We start from the raw sequence: 22,166 nt of genomic DNA, 5'->3' as shown, positions 1-22,166 counted from the left end.
GGAGACACCTTGGAAGATCAGTTGAAGCAGTATGCCTTCACCAGAGTTCAGATCAACTACCTCATTATGTTATCTTCATGGTGAAGATCTCTGCTCTTATCTTGTCAAGTCAAAGTGTTGACTTCTGATGTATATGTACTATCTCTCTCTCTGCTGAACTATTGAAGAATGTAAGAGGAATTGATCAAGGGTTTCCCCACATTGGGGTTTGTCCTTGGTTGGCACCACATCTTGTGTCCTCTTATGTTGGCTTGTCTTCTGCGATTTATGTTTATGTTCTATCTGCATTTTACTATCAAACTAAATGTGATTTCTAATCTAAAATTGATATTTGAGCTAATATGGAAAAATTGAAGTAAATTGCGCTAAGCATAGAACATACCTAAAATTAATAATAGGCGACCTCACCTACCCTCCTGACCACCTGATAAGGCCCATAGAAGCGTGGCCGCAATTTTTCTGCACCCTTCTGCTTGAGTGAAGACTGTCTATACGGCTGCAAGCATAGGTAGACCATGTCCCCTACTTCGAACTATTTCTCCACCCCGTGCTTATCAACATATATTGTTGTCTGATTTTGGACCACCTGCAAATTGTTCTTGAGAGCTCGGAGAATCTCCTGGCTCTCTTGAACCCAATCCTTGGCCCCCGGGGCCTTGCGATCTCCAAACACCATGTCAGAAAAATTAAGAGCATCGTACCCATAAAGAGCTCGAAAATGGGACATACCAATGGACATATGATAAGTTGTGTTGTAGAAGAACTCCCTGAGATGTAGCCACTTGACACACGCTCTCTGTTGCCCAATCACGTAGTTGCGCAGGTACCCTTCCAACCATTTGTTCACAATCTTTGTCTGCCCATCAGTTTGGGGGTGATAGTTAGTGCTGGGTGTAAGCTCTATCCCCACTAGCCGAAACAACTCCTGCCAAAAAGCCCCCATAAATCTGATGTCCCTGTCACTCACAATTGTCTTGGGAAGACCATGCAACCAAAAAACCTCTCGAAAGAACAACTCAGCCACCTGGGAGGCTGAAGATCTCGATGAAATAGCAAAGTGGGCAAACTTGGTCAATCTGTCGACGATCACATAGATGCAGTCCCGCCCCTATGCAGCCGGAAGCCCGGTGATGAAGTCCGTGGATACGCTCTCCCACTTCCTCTCTGGAATGGGAAGTGGCCATAGCAAACCGGCCAGGTGGGTCAGCTCCACCTTGTTTCTCTGGCATCCACGTGCTTCAAAACATCTTCCTTCAGCCCTTGCCAAGAGAATCTCTCCCTGACAGCACGGTATATCTTGAGGAAGCCTGGGTGCCTTGCTAGTGGAGAATCATGGGTTGCCTGCATGATCCTCTCCTTCAGCTGAGATCCCAACACCAGATAGATCCGGTCCTTGTAGTAAATCACGTCGTCCATCGCCTTGAACCTATCATCCCTGTGGGTACCATTCAAAATCTCACAAGCATGTCTGTCCTTGGAGTACTCAGCCAAGAGTTGAGCCTTCCAGTCATGCGTAAGATCCATCAAAGATAGTGTTGCGGGCCTCCTAGAGAGGGCATCTGCCACCACGTTGTGCTTGCCCTTCACATACTCAATCTCAAAATCGTAACCCTGGATCTTACTCACCCATCTCCGTTGTGTCTCCTCTAATGACTGTTGCTCCAAGAAAAACTGAAGACTGTTGTGATCAGTCTTCACTTTGAATCGATTGCCCACCAAATACTGCCTAAATTTGGCCAAGGCATGCATCACAGCGAGCATTTCCTTGTCATACACAGAGTACAGCCACTCATGAGGCAGCAGTTTCCTGCTCTCAAACGCAATAGGATGACCCCCCTGTGTCAAAATGGCCCCAACCCCTTCACCGGAGGCATCACACTCCAGCACAAAGGGCCGTGTGAAATCCGGCAAGGCTAAGACTAGGCAGCTGCTCATGACCCTCTTGAGGCACTCAAAAGCCTCCTCTGCCACCTGCGTCCACTCAAAAGCTCCCCTCTTCGTCAAATCCGTAAGAGGTGCTGCAAGCTGTGAGAACCCTCTCACAAATCTCCTGTAATATGTACAAATGCCCAGGAACCCCCTCAACTCCGTCACGTTCCTGGGTGTGGGCCAATCCAGTATAGCCTAAATCTTCTCTTGATGCACCTTCACTCCATCTTCCCCAATCACATGCCCCAGGTACAACATCTCTGTTAGTCCAAACTCACATTTGGACATCTTCGCATACAGTTGTTGCTCCTCAAGTATGCGAAGCACTTCCTCCAGATGCTGAAGGTGCTCCGACCATGTCCTGCTGTAAATGAGTATGTCATCGAAGAAAACAAGGACAAAGCGTCTCAGCTGCCCACAGAACACGTGGTTCATACAAGACTAGAATGTGGCTGGAGTGTTGGTTAGCCCATAGGGCATCACCAAGAACTCGAAATGTCCATAATGGCAGCGAAAAGCAGTCTTCAGGACATCTTGCTCCCTCACATGGATCTGTCGATACCCCGAACGCAAATCTATCTTAGAGAAGTATTTAGCTCCTCTAAGATCGTCCATCAACTCATCTATGCGTGGAATGGGGTATATGTTCTTCAACGTCTTATTATTGAGAGCCCAGTAGTCGATATGCATGTGCAACGTCCCATCTTTCTTCTTCACCAACACCATGGAAGAAGCAAATGCGCTTGAGCTAGCCTCATGTGTCCCAATCTCAACAACTCGCGTAAGGCCCGCTCTATCTCATCCTTATAGGCCTTTGGGTGCCTATGTGGGATGGTGATGACTGCGTTTACCCCCTCCTCCAACTCAATGGTGTGCTCAAATCCACGGTCTAGTGGTCTACCTGGTGGAACATCCCCAAAACCCCCCTAATTCCTCTCCAACAAGGCTAGTATATCTGGGTGTGTAGCCTGCGCCCGTGTCCCTGACTCAGAAATCCGTACTCAACTGCCCACTCCACATCTCCATGTCGTAAATCTGCCTCCATCCGGTGGGCTGAAACTGTTTGAGGGGGATAAGAGTGCATTCCCCTCAGCAATACAGGCTTCCCATCTAGCCCCTTGAACTCCATCTCTAGCTTCTACCAATCAGTAGTGACCTTCCCCAATGCGTACAACCACTGGACACCCAACACCACATTGGTGTTTGGGACATCAACCACGAAGAAATGATCAGTGAGTGAGTAGTTCCCCATCTTCAAGGTCAACCCGGGGACATACTTAGTACACTACATGGTCCGATCTTTGGGTACCAAAATTGAGAACCCCTCAAATGTAGTTATCTGGATGCCCCTACGCTCCACCATCTAGGCATCAATGAAATTGTGGGTGGCCCCACTGTCAACCAGGACTGACACACGCTGCCCCTGTATGGTCCCCCTGATCCTGAGTGTCAAATACTTCGGCACACCCCGAAGTGAAGCAAGGACTCCCCTGGTTGGGGCAAACGACCCTCCTCTAGGTGGTGGTGGTGGCCCTCCTGATGATGGTCCTCCCTCATCTCTTGGCTCCTCTACTGTCTCGGCCTCCTCTTTCTCGGGCTCACTATCTAAGAACACCTCAATGAAATAGGCCTTGCCCTTGGTGCACTTGTGCCCTGGTGCCTAAGGCTCCTAGCATGTGAAGCACAAACTCCTCCTCCGAAGATCTCTCTGAATCTCATCATCCAGCTGGCCACGTCCTCCATCCCTTTGTGGTGGCCTGGTGTCTCAGTTCCCTTGTGGTGTCGTGGGCCTAGAAGGAAGAAAAGCTTGGGTCTTGGGGACTGCATCAATCATATCCTGGGTCCTGGAGAGCATCCAGAATTGATGTGGGTTTGTAAGCCCTCACCCAACCACGCAAAGGCTCAGCAATCCCCTCCACAAATAACATAATCAGTCGAGCCTCTGAAATGTCTGTCACCATCACTGCCAATCTCTGGAACTTCGTAATGTAAACCTTTGCGCTGCTAATCTACTTCAAATGGGCTAACTCCTTGAAATGCAACTCTGGGTCTTTCCTCTCAAACCTCTCCAGCAGCCTCTGGGTGAACTCTATGTAGGTGGTGATATGGATGTGTCCCAACGTGATCAACCCATGATACCACCACTCCTGGGCATCCCCCTCCAAGTGAAGAGTAGCAAATTGTATAGCATCAGCTTCCCGCATGGGGTTCAAGTGGAAATATGTGTCTAGCTTCTGGATCCATGCCCTGGCTGAACTCTTTGCTGACCCATCAAAGTTCAGAAGTGTAACCTTCCCTGCTAACTTCTGCACATCCTGGTTGGATGTTCCCCCTCTGTAGTGGGCTCCAGCCCCTGTAGTGCGCCTCTCCTTGAGGTGGATGTACTCCCCAAAATACATCACCCGCTTAATCCGGGCATCCAACACCTCATACTCATCAATTCCTGATGCAACCGAATGGACCAAATCTACAATCGGGTCTGGCTCCCTCTCCAGCTCGGCCTCCTCCACAAAGTGAGGTAAAGTAGGACGACCTGCTTGCCCACACTGGGGAGTATGTGGGAGCTGATATGTACTTCTGCATCCTCCTTCTCTATAGCCCCCATCACCTTGAGGCTCTCCCTCAGGCCTTCCACCCAACTGCAGCCCCATCACCTGCTGCATCATGTCCATCATGAGTTGCCCTTGCCTCATCATCTACTGATTAGTCCTCAACAGCTCCTCCAAAACTTGGTTCTGACCCATTGGCCTGGGTTGCTCGTTGTCCTCCTGATTGTCCATCCCTCCTCTACGGTTCTCCACCTCGGTGTCTAAAAATGGGTCTGGGCCTTCGTCTCTACCTCGACCCCTTCCTCTGCCTCTACCACAACCTCTCTGGAAAACTAACCCTTGGTATCGTGGTGGCATCACCTGCGGCTATTCTCCACCCTGGCCAAGAACATGCTCTGATACCATTGTAATATTCCTAATGGAAATTTTGCAATGATAACAAAGACATGCAAAGATAACAACACAGAAATTTTCAGAAATGCATACATATAAACCAGAAATTTCTCCAAATCCACAAACTTGACAAGATTTTATTAATAATAGTTGATGTGGTACAAATGAGTTGGAGAAAATGCACCTGGGCTACAATAGCAAGCTCCTCCAGAAAATTGCGTTGTTGCTCCAACATTGCATTGTTGCCTGACTTTGACCCCTTATTTTCCCACTCGAGTGCCTAGAAAATTCTAGAAAAATGGGAATGTGATCCTTGCCCAAAACCTAGAAAGGGTTTCCCCTGGTTCCAACCTTCAAAATTTGACCCTTCACAGCTTGGCCCTCCTCCAATTTCGAATTATGCTACTATGACTAATCCTGTCAATCTATGCTCTCCCAACTCCAGCAATCCTCCTCAAATGGCCCTCCAAATGATATCCCAGCACCCCAGCTCCAAACTCCCCTGGATGATGTTGCCCCAAAGAGCTTCACTCCAATGATTGCGCAGTCATGGAGGAGATGACGCAGTCATGTGTATGAGGAGGTAGTCCTCTTGGCTGTAACTACCTTCCACACCCCTGAAAATGATGAAAGAACACTCCTATAGCTCCTCCGGTCAATTCCCCAACAACACTGCTCCACAAACAACAAGTGACTTCTCGCTCTGCACAGTGGTGGTTCCCAAACTGTGTGCTCTACTCCCAGAAATGTGTGGGACTTGTAGCTAGTGCTTCTTCCAGTCTCAATGATGAAGGAAAGCCTTCCTTGGGTGGCACTTGAAGTCTACTGAAGAAAGGTTAAGCTTCTCTCCTTGGGAAGCTCTTGTGCTAAACAACACAATATTGGCTCAGTTGAACAGCGAAGGAAAATTCGATTTTCAAATAGACAAAGGACCCCTATTGCTCCTTCATTCCTTCTTTTTATAATTTATGGAAATGCATTCCTTGTGGGTCCCTCCACCAATTCAATTTGCCTCAAGGAATTCGAATTCCTTCTTCCCCAAGTGCGTACTTCATGTGGGCCCCATATTCCACTAGCATACAAATAAAGTCTTTCTCCTATGTTTTCCACCAAAATTTGCCTTGAGCTAATATTAATCAAAATGTTCAAAATTTATTTTCCAAACATTAGGAAAATTTAGGAAGGAACATTACAGAATTAGGACTTCTCTTTCCTTCACTAAGGGTGCTTCTTTCTCCTTAGAATTTTGGCTTCCAAATTGATCTTCATGACACCAAACTTCGGCTCTTGCAATCTCGTCTTGCTGCAACAAAACGATGCCCTAATTCCTTCACATGCGTGAGAGAATTTGACCCAAAAATTTCAGATTTGTTGACTTCTAGTCCTTGTCTTGTCTTTCGCTCTTCTTTCTTGCTCTTCTCCTTGAGATCAAACTTGGATAGATGGATGATCCAAATGAGGTCTAGTACCTTGTATATATAGGCTTCCAAGGGGTACGAATTATCCTTCATGAGGCCGACTTCATCCTCTTGCAAGCCGACTTGTCTTCTTGTAGGCCAACTTGGTCTTGAAGGGAGAATTTTGACACTTTTGACTTACAATAAATTCTTTGACTTGATACAAGATGACCAATAGGGTCTTAGTACATATGACAATGACTCTTTGACTTCTTTGACCCTATGACAAATCCTAGAAGCACACAATGGGTGCTTGACCTAAAAACAAATTGACCTAGAGCATGAAACCCATGCTATAAAATAATAATAAAAATTTTTCTTTTCTCTTTTACATCAAATACAAAAGTCAAAAGTACATAAAACATTATGAGGACTGAACTTAGTTACATATGTCAACTTCTTTGTATTAGGATTCATCACATGTAATAAGAGTTAAAGTTGTCCTCCTATGGTAAAACCTAGACATATTATAAAATTAATCTAATGTTATAATGATTTTAGAAGAGATCCCTTGGTATAACTAGACTCACCACTATGAGTAGGTGCCTTGCATAGGAATCTATATACATGCATGGGAGCTGCATCTATGCCTTGGGATATGTGTACTATGCATCGAGATACATTATTTCTATTGAGATTCGAGTCACCTTATTGAGATTTGTGGCCTTGCATTGAGATATGTGACACTACGTTGAGATCCATTTACATATACTTTCTTGGGATGCATGACACTACATTTGTATCAATGTATGTGCATTGGGATACATGTCACTATATGGATATTTATAATAGTGCTGTGAACAGTGTGACAAGGATTCCAGTGTGCAAAGATACCATTCCTGAAATCCCTATACTCTGTAAACACAAAACAAAAATGCACAATTTGAATGGCGTAGATCTCTATTGGTTATAATACTCTCCAAAAAGGAACGACCCTTAAGACATTAGGTAAATGGGATTCTCATGAAGGCAGGTTAATATCCTGACATGCAGTATTTGAGGGCATCATTATTCTTTTCTAAGGGAAATATTGCGTAGACAGTCATACAATAAATGTTACAATAGTAAATAGTTAATATTAGTATTTACTATTGTGTTGATTTTTGTAAATATTCCAATTGACGTGCAAGGTATTGGATTGCAGATGGCAGGCCTTGAAAAGAGGATCACAGAATCTCTTGCAGAAACTCTGTAAAAGATTTCGGTGGAAATTTATATGTTTGGGTTTTCTAGCATTAGGATCAGCAGCTGTGAGCTGGCATCTGGAAGCACTTCAGACTTACTGGATTTGGCACAGGTAATATTTGTCAATGTTTTTTTTGTTTACTCACGCTAGATGACCTGAATTTTGGTTTGAAAATACCATGCCAATCTTTCACAATCATCCGTAAGAATTATTTAAAGAAAACAAGGCCTCTTAGTACAGACTTAAATATTTTGTATGGCGCATCTTTTTGTGTCATTAGGACCATAATTAAGTATTTTCCGTTTGATTTGGTTAGGGATTTTGTTTTGCTGCCCCACCCCAGTTTCTGGTTTTTAGTTTCTAGAGGCCAGACTTAACTCCGTATTTGTCTCTATAGCAACGACCTATGCTATCACACGTGCTTTCTACCCCAGTTTCTGGTTTTTAGTTTCTAGAGGTCAGGCTTAACTCCGTATTTGTCTCTATAGCAACGACCTATGCTATCACCCGTGCTTTCTTAGATATTTAATTGTTAAAATTTAAGTGTTCTATCTACATGCTGTTTGTTTAATATAAAATATAGAGAGAGGTCATATGAAGGTTGGTTCCCTTGGGCTTAGATTTTGACTCTATTACAAAATCCTTTCCTACTTGTGGCAGCTTATGGCATATAAGTATATACACATCATCATTCTTTTTTCTGTGCGCAACCGTTTTGAAAGGAGAAGCATGCACTTCAAACTCTGCTGCAAGTTATGAACCAGTGCCACAGAATAATGTCAAAATTTTAAGCGACTCTCCAAGACAAACAGAGTCGGCTGAAGGGAGTGAACATGAGCATCTTACAGCCATATGAAATTACGCCTCAATTTTTCTTGGACCTTCTGTGTTACAATCTGTATTACAGACATACAACGAAGCTAATGTGTCTTTTCTGTACAACTAAAAACTATATATTAAGAGCAAACAGCTTAGATATATGATCCCTAATTGAGAGCTCATGAAGTCAGTCTTCTCTTCGGTACACTCCGTCTTTGTATTGCTAGGCCGATTTTTTCACCTGTTCTGAAGGCGGAGCACAAATAAAATACATGTATGAAATTCAGTAAGTCCTCTCTACCCAGGTGTCAAAGTGTACATGTGCGAGGGATAGTTACAACTCTCAGACACGTACTGTCTGGTAAGTAAATATTTAACATCTCTTTATGCTATTGGTATCTTAGGTAATGTTACAGGTATTATCTATTATTAGTATTTTGGAAGGTTTTTATCTCTGGGAAAACTCAAATTTATCTTGTAACTACAATGTTGATTGTGAGAAACGCAGTTCTACAGCAACGGCAGTTTTGTTTCCCATGAAAGCGTTGTTCCTGTACGTTGTGTATTTGATACAATCAATGTCAGGGTGAAAGATATTTGTACTATGAAACATCAAGTTCTTTGCAGTGTTTCAGTGCATCGACAAACGTTGTGTGTTTCATACAATCAATGTCAGGGTGAAAGATATTTGTACTATGAAACATCAAGTTCTTTGTAGTGTTTCAGTGCAGTGACAATCTATGTATTTTCCCTGTGAATTTTGTAATGGTGTTTCTCTAATATCAAAGTCTGAGAATTTACTATTTAATGTTCAGCTTCATAACAATCGCCATCATTTGTAGGCGGCCATTGTGTGGGTTTTTGGGTTTTTTAATTCTAGAAAACTGTGGGTAAATTAATGGTTGAGCCTTTCAAAGATATTTTTAGAACTTATGATATTTCTTATTTTAATTGGCATTTTACAATTTAGTATTTAGTATGAACTTTGAAGGGATGGGCAAGTATATCACTTCTTCAAATTATTTTATTATGTTGGGGTTTTTTAAGTATAGGAAATTATTTAATATACTTGTTAGGTTATAGTTTAGAAAAGGTAAAAATAAATTTATTATGTTGGGGTTTTTAAAGTACAGAAAAATAATGAGTTTAAATAATATTGTAGACGGTATAGTATTAGTTTAAACAAAGAATATATAATTATAAATAAACAATATTATTTATTAATTAGGGTGATAATTTAAGTATATTAATTGACATGAATTTACCACACTATTTTTGTTGTTTTTTTATGCAAGTTATTGTGCATAGTTTTATGTCTAAGTCTTTGGATACCAAGAAACATTATCCATTACCAAGTATTTGAATTCTTTCAATACTTGGTTTCAACAATAACTTCAGGGTTTTGTTTGCCACTTTAAATCACCGGTTGAAAGAAAGAAAACTATGATATGCTACCAACTAGGAGTCGGTATTGACTCCATGCATCTTTATATATGATTTTTGTTGGCTCAATTCCTAAAAGGAAGTAAGGAAATTTTTCACTCTTACTATATTTCCAATTAAAATTCTCTATTACAAGATATGAGAAGTGGTCAACCAAATTGCGAATATGTTGATTTAGATTTAAAGTTATCTTGATTTATGTTGATAGGAGAAGAGTGTCTTTGGAATGGGTTGATTTAGATTTAAAGTTATTTTTGTGATGTGGATTTTATAATAATCAATTAGTTTTTTTTAGTAGAGTTAAATCTTAACTCCCAAACATGTGAACTAGCCATATATTCCAGCGAAGGGCTTCTTGTTGTGTTATTGTAATAGGGTTGAATGGAGTGGATCTTGTTTGGGTTTCATTTTTGCAAGAAGGGTAAATTAATTATTAATTTTAATATTTCAAAAGAAACCATTGTAGTTTGGTTGGTCTGTTTATATTCAAATTTATTTGGTAGAAACTAAATTCATTGTTATTAGTATATTGGAAGGTTTTATCTCTTGAAAAATATATGGTTAAAAAATAATTAAAAGAGAAAAAATGGATATTAACTATATCAAGAAAAGCATAACATAACATATAAGAGTGACTACAACAAAAAGTAGTCATTAAAACAAACACAAAGTCAAACCAATTTTAACATATTTTCCTAATTTAATTACTAATTATGTTACTATATAAAAAAACATGAAAATTTATTATTGAAATGTCATCACTCATTTCAAAATTTTCAATATTAAATTTGGAACCCTTGAATGTCCTAAGATTGGTAAATAGTTCAATTAAAATAAATGTTGGAAATTCAAGAATAGGATGAAGGGATGGTTTTATTTGAATTCTATGAATACATACAAATTTTTTACCTATTCTTATTTTTGAAAGTTCTCTTTATTGCCATTTACACTTAATATTTTTTTTAAATAATATTATTAATATTACAAAAATAATTATATTATTGGAAAATTGTTTTTAAAAGATACTGTATAATTGTTTTAAAAACATTTTAAATATTATAAAAAATATTATATCAAAAAAGATTGTAAATATTACAAAAATTGTCATATCAAAAATAAAATAAAATTTAGAAGAGTTTTCAAAAAATTAATTTTATTTGTCAGCTTGGAGTAGTTCAATTGGCAATGCCCATGAAAATGAAAACTCACCAAACCAGAAGTCTTAGGTTCAAATCTTGTTCTATCCCGCAATCAAGGTAAGAAGTTAGACACGATGAAGATGTAGTCCTACCAAACTTTAAAAAAAAAAAAAAAAGATTAATTTTATTTCTTGGAAAAAATGAATTTAAAAAATAATAATAATATTGGAAAAAAAATTTAGTAATTTTTTCAATATTTTTTTCACCTTCCAAACCTATAAAATTTTATATCAATTTCCTTTTTATAATATTCCATTTATCTTTAAAAAATATTTAAATTTTGTTTAACCTTATCTTAAATAAATACGTTAAATTATATCATTTACTTAATTTTTATTTTAAATGGATTATATATATTATAAAAATTTATCTTTTAATATCAATTTTACATTTAAAATCTAATAATTTTTATATTGTAATTTATGCTACTTCTAAAATCTATTTTAACTATTATATTCTTTTCTCTTTTAAAATAAAATTTATATGAATTTAGAGAATTTTTAAAATCTACTAAATTTTGCATCTTTATAAATAAATACGTTTCACTTTATATATAATTACATTTTCACTTTTAAATTAAAAAAATAAAATAATTAATTATTTCAAACGTACATTTTTATTAATATATTTCTTAAGATATACATTTATTAGAAAATAAGATAAATAGGATATTCAAACATATATGTTAACATTTCATCTTTCAACATTAAAAAAATTTACTATTATTATCCATTGGTTAACTAAAAAATAATAATAACTTCCAAAATATTAAAATATATTTTCTATAGGTCCTCATGGGAAGCTAATGTTCCCAATGGTGGTGATATTAACGGCCCTTGTAATGATAGGAAGCATGATTAACATGCTGAGGACGGGAGTGGAGCATGGGTTGGTGACCTTGGAAAAGAGCGTCACACACAAACCCTGTTCCCGAGTTTGGGGTCACCTACCTCGGTCCTGTCATTTTAAATGCTCATATTTGGTATCATTTTTGATGGATTACGACATTCTTTCTCGTAATTGAGATTATCACTTAGCAATTGATATGGTTTGGTTTTTGCAGGGTGGATTGGCCATGTTCTTGGGAGATCCCGACATATGGTTTTGTGAGCTCATTCATGATCGCATGATTTACGGGAGGTATGTGGTTTTTAAAGAGTGTGTCAAGCCTTACACATGTCCTTTCTTGGACCTCGTACATGTTAGCTCTGTTACATAATTTGGTTTTTGCCAGGTCAAAGACACTGTTACCATGTGTTTTTTGCAAAAAGAAGGAGGCCTAAAGCGGTTCATTCAATCTTTTCCCTTCCATTTTCTTTACCCTTATAACTCCCGCCACCTTCATTCCCTCCTTCCCTTTCGTTCTCTCTACTCTCCCTTAACCCCGTTATTTCCATTTTTCTCCATTATCCTTATAAGCCCCGTTATAATTCTATTTCCCTTAGCTCTCGGGCGCATTGTCAAATCCATAAGGCCATATGATATTATTGATATAATCGCGCACATATAATAAAAATCATAACCCGCGGGGTCTTTTCACCTGTCACATTGCCCGAAGCACATGTCTTAATTCTCCACCGTCCGATCCTCCGCCCGTTGATCCAACGCCATACGCTTCTCCTGCCACTGGAACCCGCTCGTCCGTTAGCCCGCGAGAAAGTGGTTTTCCCTGCCGTAGTGTCTGCCATGCGTCACAATTTAACAGGATCGCTTGCCCTCATACGGATACCGCCGAGCACCAAGAGCGGTGCGAGGAAACTGCTTACCGCCCTTCCGGTACGGTTCCCCGCTCGCTAACTTGTGCGCATCTTCCTCGTGCGATGGTCGTTGGATCGATCGCGCCCTAATCTGACGGCTCTCGTCTATCCCGATTTTCTAACCTCCCGTTACCCCTCATCAAACAATCTCCATCGTTGATTTTTGTGATCCGACGGTGGAGCTTCGTTCATCCATTCTTGTCTATGCCCGATAGCTCCCTGGATGCAATCTATACCATTCTTTTTCGCTATCCGACGGCTGATATTGCCTATGTGTCTTCCATCGCCTCCCGACAGTTTTCAATGCAATTTTTGTGTTTTGAGCAGTCCTGCGCCCCCGAAGGAGAAAGGAGCCCATGTTCAATACTCTGTGCATTTAGTCTTTCAGCTGCCACATTCAAAGACAGCACGGTCAAGGACGAGAAGGACGATCGTTTTTAGCTGAATGACTATAGCAGTGATTGAAATGCATTCAAATCATACTTCATCTGTTCATGAAGGACAAGAAAGTACTAGTAAATGTCATTCTGTCCATTAAAACATTCAGATTTGTAGCAGATGACCCATATCTAACTGTAACTGCGGTTGGTGGTCAGTTATGACCCCTCCCCACATGGGTTTGCAGAACAATTTGGTAGTCAACCTCCATATATACCCAGAGAAAATATGTAATGAGGTTGGTGAATGTTATTCTGTTGTAAGCTTCAACTTCTAGAGCCTGTAACTATTGTGTAACTTGCAGCTTCTGGTCTACATTTCCAGCTAATGCAAGCTTCTTTTGCTGTTAATTGCTCACTGTCTACTTCTTCTTCTTGTTCCAGGTTGTGCCTGTTTTATATTTATTCATGTGCTGTTAATGTTTAGCATTAGAGGGGCTGTCATCCCACCTCTGTGTTAGAATTTAGCATGTATTATTGAATCTGTTTGCAAGTTTTTGTTATTTTAATACCAGAGAGCTGTCATCCTGTCTGTGTATTAGATAGCAGATTTACAGACCTTTAAACTGGTTGCAGCTAGCCATCACAGGGTCCTGTGTATCTGCTGTTGTGATTAGTGTTTTCCATCATCACATTTTATTTTAAACTGTGAGTAATTGGTGGTCTAAAGCCTTGTAATCTGGGGGTGTTCACCCATGTTTGGGGTCAAGCACAGTAGAAGTGGTTATCTGGCTTGAATATGCAGCATTTATTTCATTCATCCATCATTTATCCAACATTTTGTTGAGTTTGTAATGTTCCCGAGCATCTCTGAGATACAACCTACGAGAGTTTCTTAGGGTGATAACATTAATTGGCGTCGTTGTCGGGGAGAGGAGAATTGAAGCTCAGCTTCCTTGGGAGAACGACACAGCTTCAAGCTTTGATGATAGACAAGGTTTGAACACGGTTTTTGGTTGTAATCATCTATCTGGCGACTCCATTGGGGGAAGACCATCATTTGGCAACTCCACATTGAAGTTCTGGCTCAGTTTGTGAGACACACTTGAAGAAATTCTCAGAAATCTCCAGCTGAATCAGTGCCTGAACCGAAGAGGACTATCAAAGCAAAGAAATCATCACAGAAAGAGGCATCAGGATCAGGTAAGCCTAAGAAATCTCATTCAGCTCTGAAAGATAAAGTTATTGCTGAAGATGTACAGATTGAAGATTTAGAAATTAGCACTGTTAATAAAGAAAAACCTTCAGAGATTAGTTCAGCCCCTTGTACAGTTAGTTCCCCTTTGAATCTCAGTCCAAATAAAGCATCCCATTCAGTCCAAAACATCCCTTTATCTCTGCCATCCATCACATTACTCCCTACCATTCAACCTGCTAGTATTCTTCCACATTTTCCAATTATGGCAGGACAACAAGCACCTACGAGGATTGAGAGAATTGTTGCTGCTAGATATGGACCTTTAGTCTTGCCTGTCCTTTTAAATCCTATGCCTGTGGGAGAATATCAAAAGTATATGCCTAAATTCACTGGTACAGCGGGAGTAACAGCAGAAGAACACTTAGAAGCTTTTTACAGTTATGCTGATAATCTAGATATAAGTGAAAATGATGTGTGGATGAGAGTTTTTGTCCAGAGCCTTGATGGAGAGGCTAGGAAGTGGTTCAGAGAATTACCCCAAAGATCTATAACAGATATTGAAGCATTAGATGATGCATTTTTGAAGCAATGGGGAGATAAAAAGGACTTGTTGTATTACCACACAGAGTTTGGTAATTTGAAGAGAGAAAATGGAGAATCAATACCTGATTTTAATAAAAGATTCAATCGAATGTATAGTAAGATACCAGGTGAGGTAAAGCCTACTCCTATCTCTGCCAAACTCACTTATGCCAACGCCTTTGACTCTGATTGCTGTCTGTTATTGAGAGAAAGGAGATGTGCTACTCTAGCAGACATGCAGGATGCAGCCTTGGAAGTAGAGTCCAATATTATGGCAGCAGAAAAACTCAAAAGTCAAGCTGACAGGAGGAGACAGAGAAATCATGCTTCTACTTCTTCTATATCATCTTCAGAACCTAAATTAGACAAAATGACTAAGATGATAGAGTCATTGGCTGCTGAAATTTCTAAGCTAAAGGTTGAGCAGAACTCAGGAAAAACAAGGCAGCAAAACACATTCGCTCCAAGAAATCAAAATCCATTCAGAAGAGCAAATGAGCAGTTACAAATTATGCAGAGGGGTGAAGAATAAAAAGAAGATCAGAAAGTTAAAGCTCCTTTTTAGAATGTAGTCATGGAGGATGAACAATTTGAAGAAGATGAGGATGAAATTCACTGCATGGAGGATAGAGGCAGCGCTACATTTTTGACATTGGCTGAGTATGAACAATCATTGTTGTAGGAACAACACAATCAAGAATGGGACCGAGGAGTTGTTCTACAAACTGGTGATCAGCAAAGATATAATCTGAGATCCAATGCAAATAATGTCAAATAAAACCTTGCCCAAAGAGTTGTTGTCCAAATAGAACTGCAAAATATCAAGCAAAGAAAACCAGCAGCTGATCCAGTCATCCTCAAAGCTCCAGCTCAAGAGGTAAAAAATTCTGATAAGTCATCTTCTTCTTTAAGCTTTGAGTCAGAAGTTCAGAAATTGAAAATATATGTGCCTCTGGTTGAGTTGGTGAAGAGTGAAGTATTTAGGAAGCCTATACTTGAAGCCCTTTAATTAGAAACCAAACAAACCTCCACTGACTCTGTCAATTTGCAAGATGACAAGCCTGCCATTGTGCTCAGCCCCATGATTGAACCTGCTGATAATAATTCCCTATCTTTTTATGTCTCATTGACCATTCATGACAAAATCCTCCACAATTGCCTGCTAGATACAAGGGTCAGCCACAATTTAATGCCTAAAGTTGTCATGGAAGAGTTAAGCCTTGATACCACTAGACCCTATCATGATTTATTTTTTTTTGATTCAAGGAAGGTGAAATGTCTTGGATTGATTAAAGATCTGGCCATTACCTTAGCTCAGCTTCCCATGAAGAGTATGATGATGGATATTGTGGTAGCAGATGTCCCTCCTAAGTTTGGCATGTTGCTGTCCAGAGGGTGGATTAAGAGACTAGGTGGGATATTACAGAATGATTTATCTTATGCCACTGTCCCAGTGTTTGGAGGAGAAAGTAGGAGGTTATATAGAGAAGCACAATTGGCATACATCATAAGTGATGATAAGAATCCTACCAATCATCCCATATATGCAGTGGACACTGATTTTGGAGCATGCATTCTCCAAATAGAAGAATCTCATAAGGCCGAAATGCAGATCAGGAAACCAATAGTTCAGGCCGAGGAAGAGCAAGGAAGTCAGGTTTGGGAGATGTTCTTTGATGGAGCATGTACCAAGGAAACTGCAGGAGCAGGGGTGGTGCTAGTATCTCCAAAGAAAGAAAGCATTCAGCTGTCTTTTAAGCTGGTTTTCCAATTTACAAACAATATAGCAGAGTATGAGGCTTTGCTATTGGGCCTTAATGCAGCAAAAGACAGAGGAATCAGGAATCTGAAAGTGTTTGGAGATGCTGATCTGATTATCCGCAAGTAAATAAAACATTTCAAACAAAGCACCCAAGGTTGAAAGCATACAGAGATGAGGTATGGAGAATCAAGGATTCCTTTGATTATTTCTATATTTCATACGTTCCTAGAGCCCAAAATCATCTTGTTGATTCCCTTGCTGTTTCTGCTAGTTTATTTAAACCTCCCATGCCTCCCAGACTAGTTTATGAAGTCCAAATGAAGTACAGACCGTCCTTGCCTGATAATGTCCACCATTGGAAAGTTTTTAATGATGATGATGAGTTAAATAGGTTTCTTCAAGTCATTAATGAATTTTCTGAAATACAAATTGACCAAGAGAATGATGCCTTGGAAGAAAACCCCCAATCCTAGCGTAGAAATAAGATTGGTAAAGATAGCGTAATCAAGCTTCCTAGTAACCATATTCCTAAGAGTCTAATTCTTCTTGAAATACTGTTTGACCAGAATGATGTACCTTACAAGGTTGCCCAAAAATAAGACCAATCTGCAGTCTGTAAGCATGATATAGGAAGTCCAGGTCAGCCTAAATATGTAAATCTGTCCACTCATTTGTCTGCTGATCAAAGTGCTGAATACTGCAATTTAATGAGGCAATTTGCTGATGTGTTTGCCTGGGAGTATAGTGACCTGAAAACTTATGATAAGAGCATAATTCAGTATAAAATCCTTATGGAGAAAGACACTATTCCTTTCAAATAGAAGCTGAGACCAATAAATCCCATGCTTCTTCCTCTGATTGAAAAAAAAATTAAAAAGTCGTTGGCTGCAAAGATAATAGTCCCTCTCAGATATTCAAAATGGGTAGCCAATCTAGTGGTGGTGAGGAAGAAAAGTGGTGAAATCAAACTGTGTGTTGATTTCAGAAATTTGAACAAATGCTAAAAAAAAGACAACTATCCTCTGCCAAAGATGGAGCATTTGCTGCAAAAGGTCTCAGGAGCCAAAGTCACGTCTTTCTTGGATGGATTTTCAGGCTTTAATCAGATTGTTGTGCACCCAGATGATCAAGAAAAGACTGCGTTTACCACTCCTTGGGGCACTTTTATGTATGCCAAAATGCCATTTGGATTGATGAATGCTGGAGCCACCTTTCAGAGAGCTATGGATATAGCATTTGTGGGAGAGAAGGATAAATTTGTCCTCATATACCTTGATGATATAACAGCTTACTCCAGCAGCCATCAAAATCATTTGCAGTATTTGAAAAAAGTGTTTCTGAAGTGCATGAAGTTTGGAATCTCAGTCAATCCCAAAAAATCACAATTTGCTTTGAATGAAGGCAAGCTGTTAAGACATATTGTGTCTACTGCAGGTGTTCAAATTGACCCAGAAAGAGTCAAAGCAATTCAGACTTTGTCTGTCCCTAGATCAAAGAAGGATATTCAATCCTTTCTGGGCAAAATTAATTTTGTCAGGAGGTTTATTCCAAACTTTGCAGAACTGGTAAAGCATGTTACCTCCATGTTGAAGAAAGAGGCAGAAATCAAATGGACTGATACAACAAGACAATCTTTTGAGTCCATTAAGAAATTCATTATGGAAGCTCCCACACTAAGTAGCCCAGATTACAGCAAGGAGTTCCATATTTTCTCATTTGCCTCTGAAGACACCATTGCAGTTGTTTTATTGCAACAAGATGAAGAAGGTTCAGAACATCCAGTAGCGTTTTTCAGCAAAAACTTGAGGGATGCTGAATTAAGGTATGATATTATAGAAAAATAGGCATATGCTCTTATTAAATCCTTAAAGGCTTTCAGAGTTTATATCTTGCATTCAAAAATAATTGCATATGTGCCCTCTGCTGCTATTAAAGATGTCTTAACACAACCTGATGTTGATGGAAGAAGGGCAAAATGGATTGCAAAAATGATAGAATTTAATATAGAGCTGAAGCCCACAAAGCTGGTCAGAGGTCAGGGGCTTGCCAAGTTATTGGCTGAAGAAAATTGTAGGTCTTTGGACATTGATTTCCTATATGCAAATGCAAAAGACGGTCAGGCAGAAGAGGAAAAAACAGTTGAAACAAACTGAAAGCAGTCAGTGGCCGAGAATCTAGCTTCATGTAATTGGTATGTTGAAATAGTTAATTTCTTGCTTAAGCTAGAGATCCCTTCAGGATTTACTCAAAGTCAGGCCAGAACTTTAAAACTTAGAGCAGCAAAATATTGCATTATTGAAAATCTGCTCTACTGGAGGGATCCATCTGGAATATTTTTAAGGTGTCTGGACAAAGAACAGTCAAAGGAAGTTATGCAGCAATTTCATAATAGCATGTGTGGAGGGCACCATTATTGGAAGACCACAGCCCATAAAATTCTCAGAGCTGGGTACTATTGGCCCACTTTATTTTCTGATGTGTTTTCTTTTGTTAAATCTTGTGACAAGTGCCAAATATTTGAAGGAAAACAGCAGTTGAAATCCCTGCCCCTAAAACCAATTCAGGAAAAAGGACCTTTTCAACAGTGGGGCTTGGATTTCATTGGAGAAATCAATCCACATTCCAGTGGCCAGCACAAATGGATACTAGTAGCCACTGATTATTTTACTAAGTGGATTGACGCAGTCCCTACAAGGAAGGCTGATCATTATGTGATTATGAAGTTTTTGACAGAGAATATCTTCAGCAGATTTGGTTGTCCACATAAATTAATTACAGATAATGCAGCAGCTTTCAGGGCAAAAAAACTGGTGGAAATGTGTGATTCAATGGGTATTAAACTTGTTCATTCCACCTCATATTATCCACGGGGAAATGGTCTAGCAGAATCATGTAATAAAAGTCTGATTAGGATAATTAAAAAGCTGTTAGAGGACAATAAAAAGAATTGGGATTCAAAGCTCAAGTATGCATTGTGTGTTGACAGAGTGACCATTAAAAAATCCATAGGCAACTCTCCTTTCAAGCTGGTACATGGCACTGATGCTGTATTCCCAATTCAACTAACTCTCCCTGTGGCAAAATTTCTTCAAGCAGAACAGGATGAGAAAGAAGACATGGCAAAGAGAATCACTGATTTGGCAGAAATACATCAGATTAGAGAAAAGCTGATTGAAAACGCTGCAGCACATCAAAGAAAGGTCAAGGAAGCCTTTGACAAAAAGACAAAAACAAATAATTTTCAGACTGGTGACTTGGTTTTGAAGTGGGATGCATTAAAGGAAAAGAAAGGCAACCATGGGAAATTTGATGCTTTCTGGACAGGGCCTTTCATCATTTCACAGGTTCAAGGGAACAACACCTTCATATTGAAAAGTATGGGAGGAGAGACAGTTTTTGACAGCCCAGTTAATGGGTAGTTTTTGAAAGTTTATGTTGTTTAAGGTCTTGACCTTAAAAGTTGTAAATATTGTGTTTTTATCAGTTTTAAATATAGGTGCAGTAGACTCCATGCCCAATGGAACAATAAGGGTTTTGGCTAATTTGTTTTAAGCTGGGAAGGCAATGGTCTGCAGGTTCTTGAGACCTCACAGGGAGGATCTCATCCCCAGAAGGAGCTAGTGTTAGCTCTGTTACATAATTTGGTTTTTGCCGAGTCAAAGACATTGTTACCATGTGTTTTTTGCAAAAAGAAGGAGGCCTACAGCAGTTCATTCAATCTTTTCCCTTCCATTTGCTTTACCCTTATAACTCCCGCCACCTTCATTCCCTCCTTCCCTTTCGTTCTCTCTACTCTCCCTTAACCCCGTTATTGCCATTTTTCTCCATTATCCTTATAAACCCCGTTATAATTCTATTTCCCTTGGCTCCCGGGCACATTGTTAAATCCATAAGGCCATATGATATTATTGATATAATCACGCGCAAATAATAAAAATCATAACCCGCGGGGTCTTTTCACCTATCACATTGCCTGAAGCACATGTCTTAATTCTCCACCGTCTGATCCTCCGCCCGTTGATCCAACGCCATACGCTTCTCCTACCGTTGGAACCCGCTCGTTCGTTAGCCCGCGGGAAAGTGGTTATCCCTGCCGTAGTGTCTGCCACACGTCACAATTTAACAGGATCGCTTGCCCTCGTATGGATACCGCCGCCAAGAGCGGTGTGGGGAAACCGCTTACCGCCCTTCCGGTACGGGTCCCCACTCGCTAACTTGTTCGCATCTTCCTCGTGCGATGGCCATCGGATCGATCGCGCCCTAATCTAACGACTCTTGTCTATCCCGATTTTCTAACCTCCCATTACCCCTCATCAAACGATCTCCGCCATTGATTTTTGTGATCCGACGGTGGAGCTTCATTCATCCATTCTTGTCTACGCCCGTTAGCTCCCTAGATGCAATTTGTACCGTTCTTTTTCGCTATCCAACGGCTGATATTGCCTATGTGTCTTCCCTCGCCTCCCGATAGTTTTCAATGCAATTTTTGTGTTTTGAGCAGTCCTGCGCACCCGAAGGAGAAAGGATCCCATGTTCAATACTCTGCGCAGTTAGTATTTCAACTGCCACATTTAAAGACAGCACGGTCAAGGACAAGAAGGACGATCATTTTTGGCTCAATGACTGCAACAGTTATTGAAATGCATTCAAATCATACTTCATCTATTCACGAAGGACAAAAAAGTACCAGTAAATGTCATTCTGTCCATTAAAACATTTAGATTTGTAGCAGAGGACCCATATCTAACTGTAAATGCGGTTGGTGGTTAGTTATGACCCCTCCCCGCATGGGTTTGCAAAACAATTTGGTAGTCAACCTCCATATATACCTAGAGAAAAGATGTAATGAGGTTGGTGAATGTTATTCTGTTGTAAGCTTCAACTTCTGGAGACTGTAACTACTGTGTAACTTGTAGCTTCTAGTCTGCATTTCCAGCTAATGCAAGCTTTTTTTGTTGTTAATTGCTCACTATCCACTTCTTCTTCTTGTTCCAGGCTGTGCCTATTTTACATTTATTCATGTGCTGTTAATGTTTAGCATTAGAGGGGCTGTCATCCCACCTCTGTGTTAGAATTTAGCATGTATCATTGAATCTATTTGCAGGTTTCTGTTATTTTAATACCAGAGAGCTGTCATTCTGTCTATGTATTAGATAGCAGATTTACAGACCTTTAAACTGGTTGCAGCTTGCCATCACTGGGTCCTGTGTATCTGCTGGTGTGATCAGTGTTCTCCATCATCACATTTTATTTTAAACTGTGAGTAATTGGTGGTCTAAAGCCTTGTAGTCTGGGGGTGTTCACCCATGTCTGGGGTCAAGCCTAGTAGAAGTGGTTATCTGGCTTGAATATGCAGCATTTCTTTCATTCATCCACCATTTATCCAACATTTTGTTGAGTTTGTAATGTTCCCGAGCATCTCTGAGATACAACCTAGGAGAGTTTCTTGGGGTGATAACAATACACTCTGGTAATTACCTTCAAATGTTGTGTCCTATAACATCAACGCCCCTTT

At 39.9% G+C, this 22,166-nt stretch overlaps 1 protein-coding gene across 5 annotated transcripts in view; it reads left to right on the top strand.

Annotated features, from left to right (window-relative positions):
- The window catches only part of LOC149149301 (transmembrane protein-like protein), a 483,547-nt gene extending 474,406 nt beyond the window's left edge, over positions 1-9,141 (top strand). For 4 of the 5 annotated variants that reach the window (XM_089440558.1, XM_089440556.1, XM_089440557.1 and 1 more), the window contains 2 exons: positions 7,473-7,625; positions 8,175-9,141. In XM_089440558.1, coding sequence (XP_089296684.1) covers positions 7,473-7,625; positions 8,175-8,370 — 349 coding nt within the window. In that variant the 3' untranslated portion in view covers positions 8,371-9,141. The remainder of the gene's footprint in view (positions 1-7,472; positions 7,626-8,174) is intronic. The other variant, XR_016262832.1, reaches the window with a different exon arrangement.
- Positions 9,142-22,166: the final 13,025 nt, after the last annotated feature.

The sequence above is a fragment of the Pinus tabuliformis genome, chromosome 9 (genome assembly GCF_031772625.1).
Source record: "Pinus tabuliformis cultivar Carrire ecotype Pingquan chromosome 9, CPIR1, whole genome shotgun sequence".
Lineage (NCBI taxonomy): Eukaryota > Viridiplantae > Streptophyta > Pinopsida > Pinales > Pinaceae > Pinus > Pinus tabuliformis.
The sequence above is the reverse complement of the archived record's forward strand: the minus strand, read 5'-3'. Positions and strand labels throughout refer to the sequence as shown.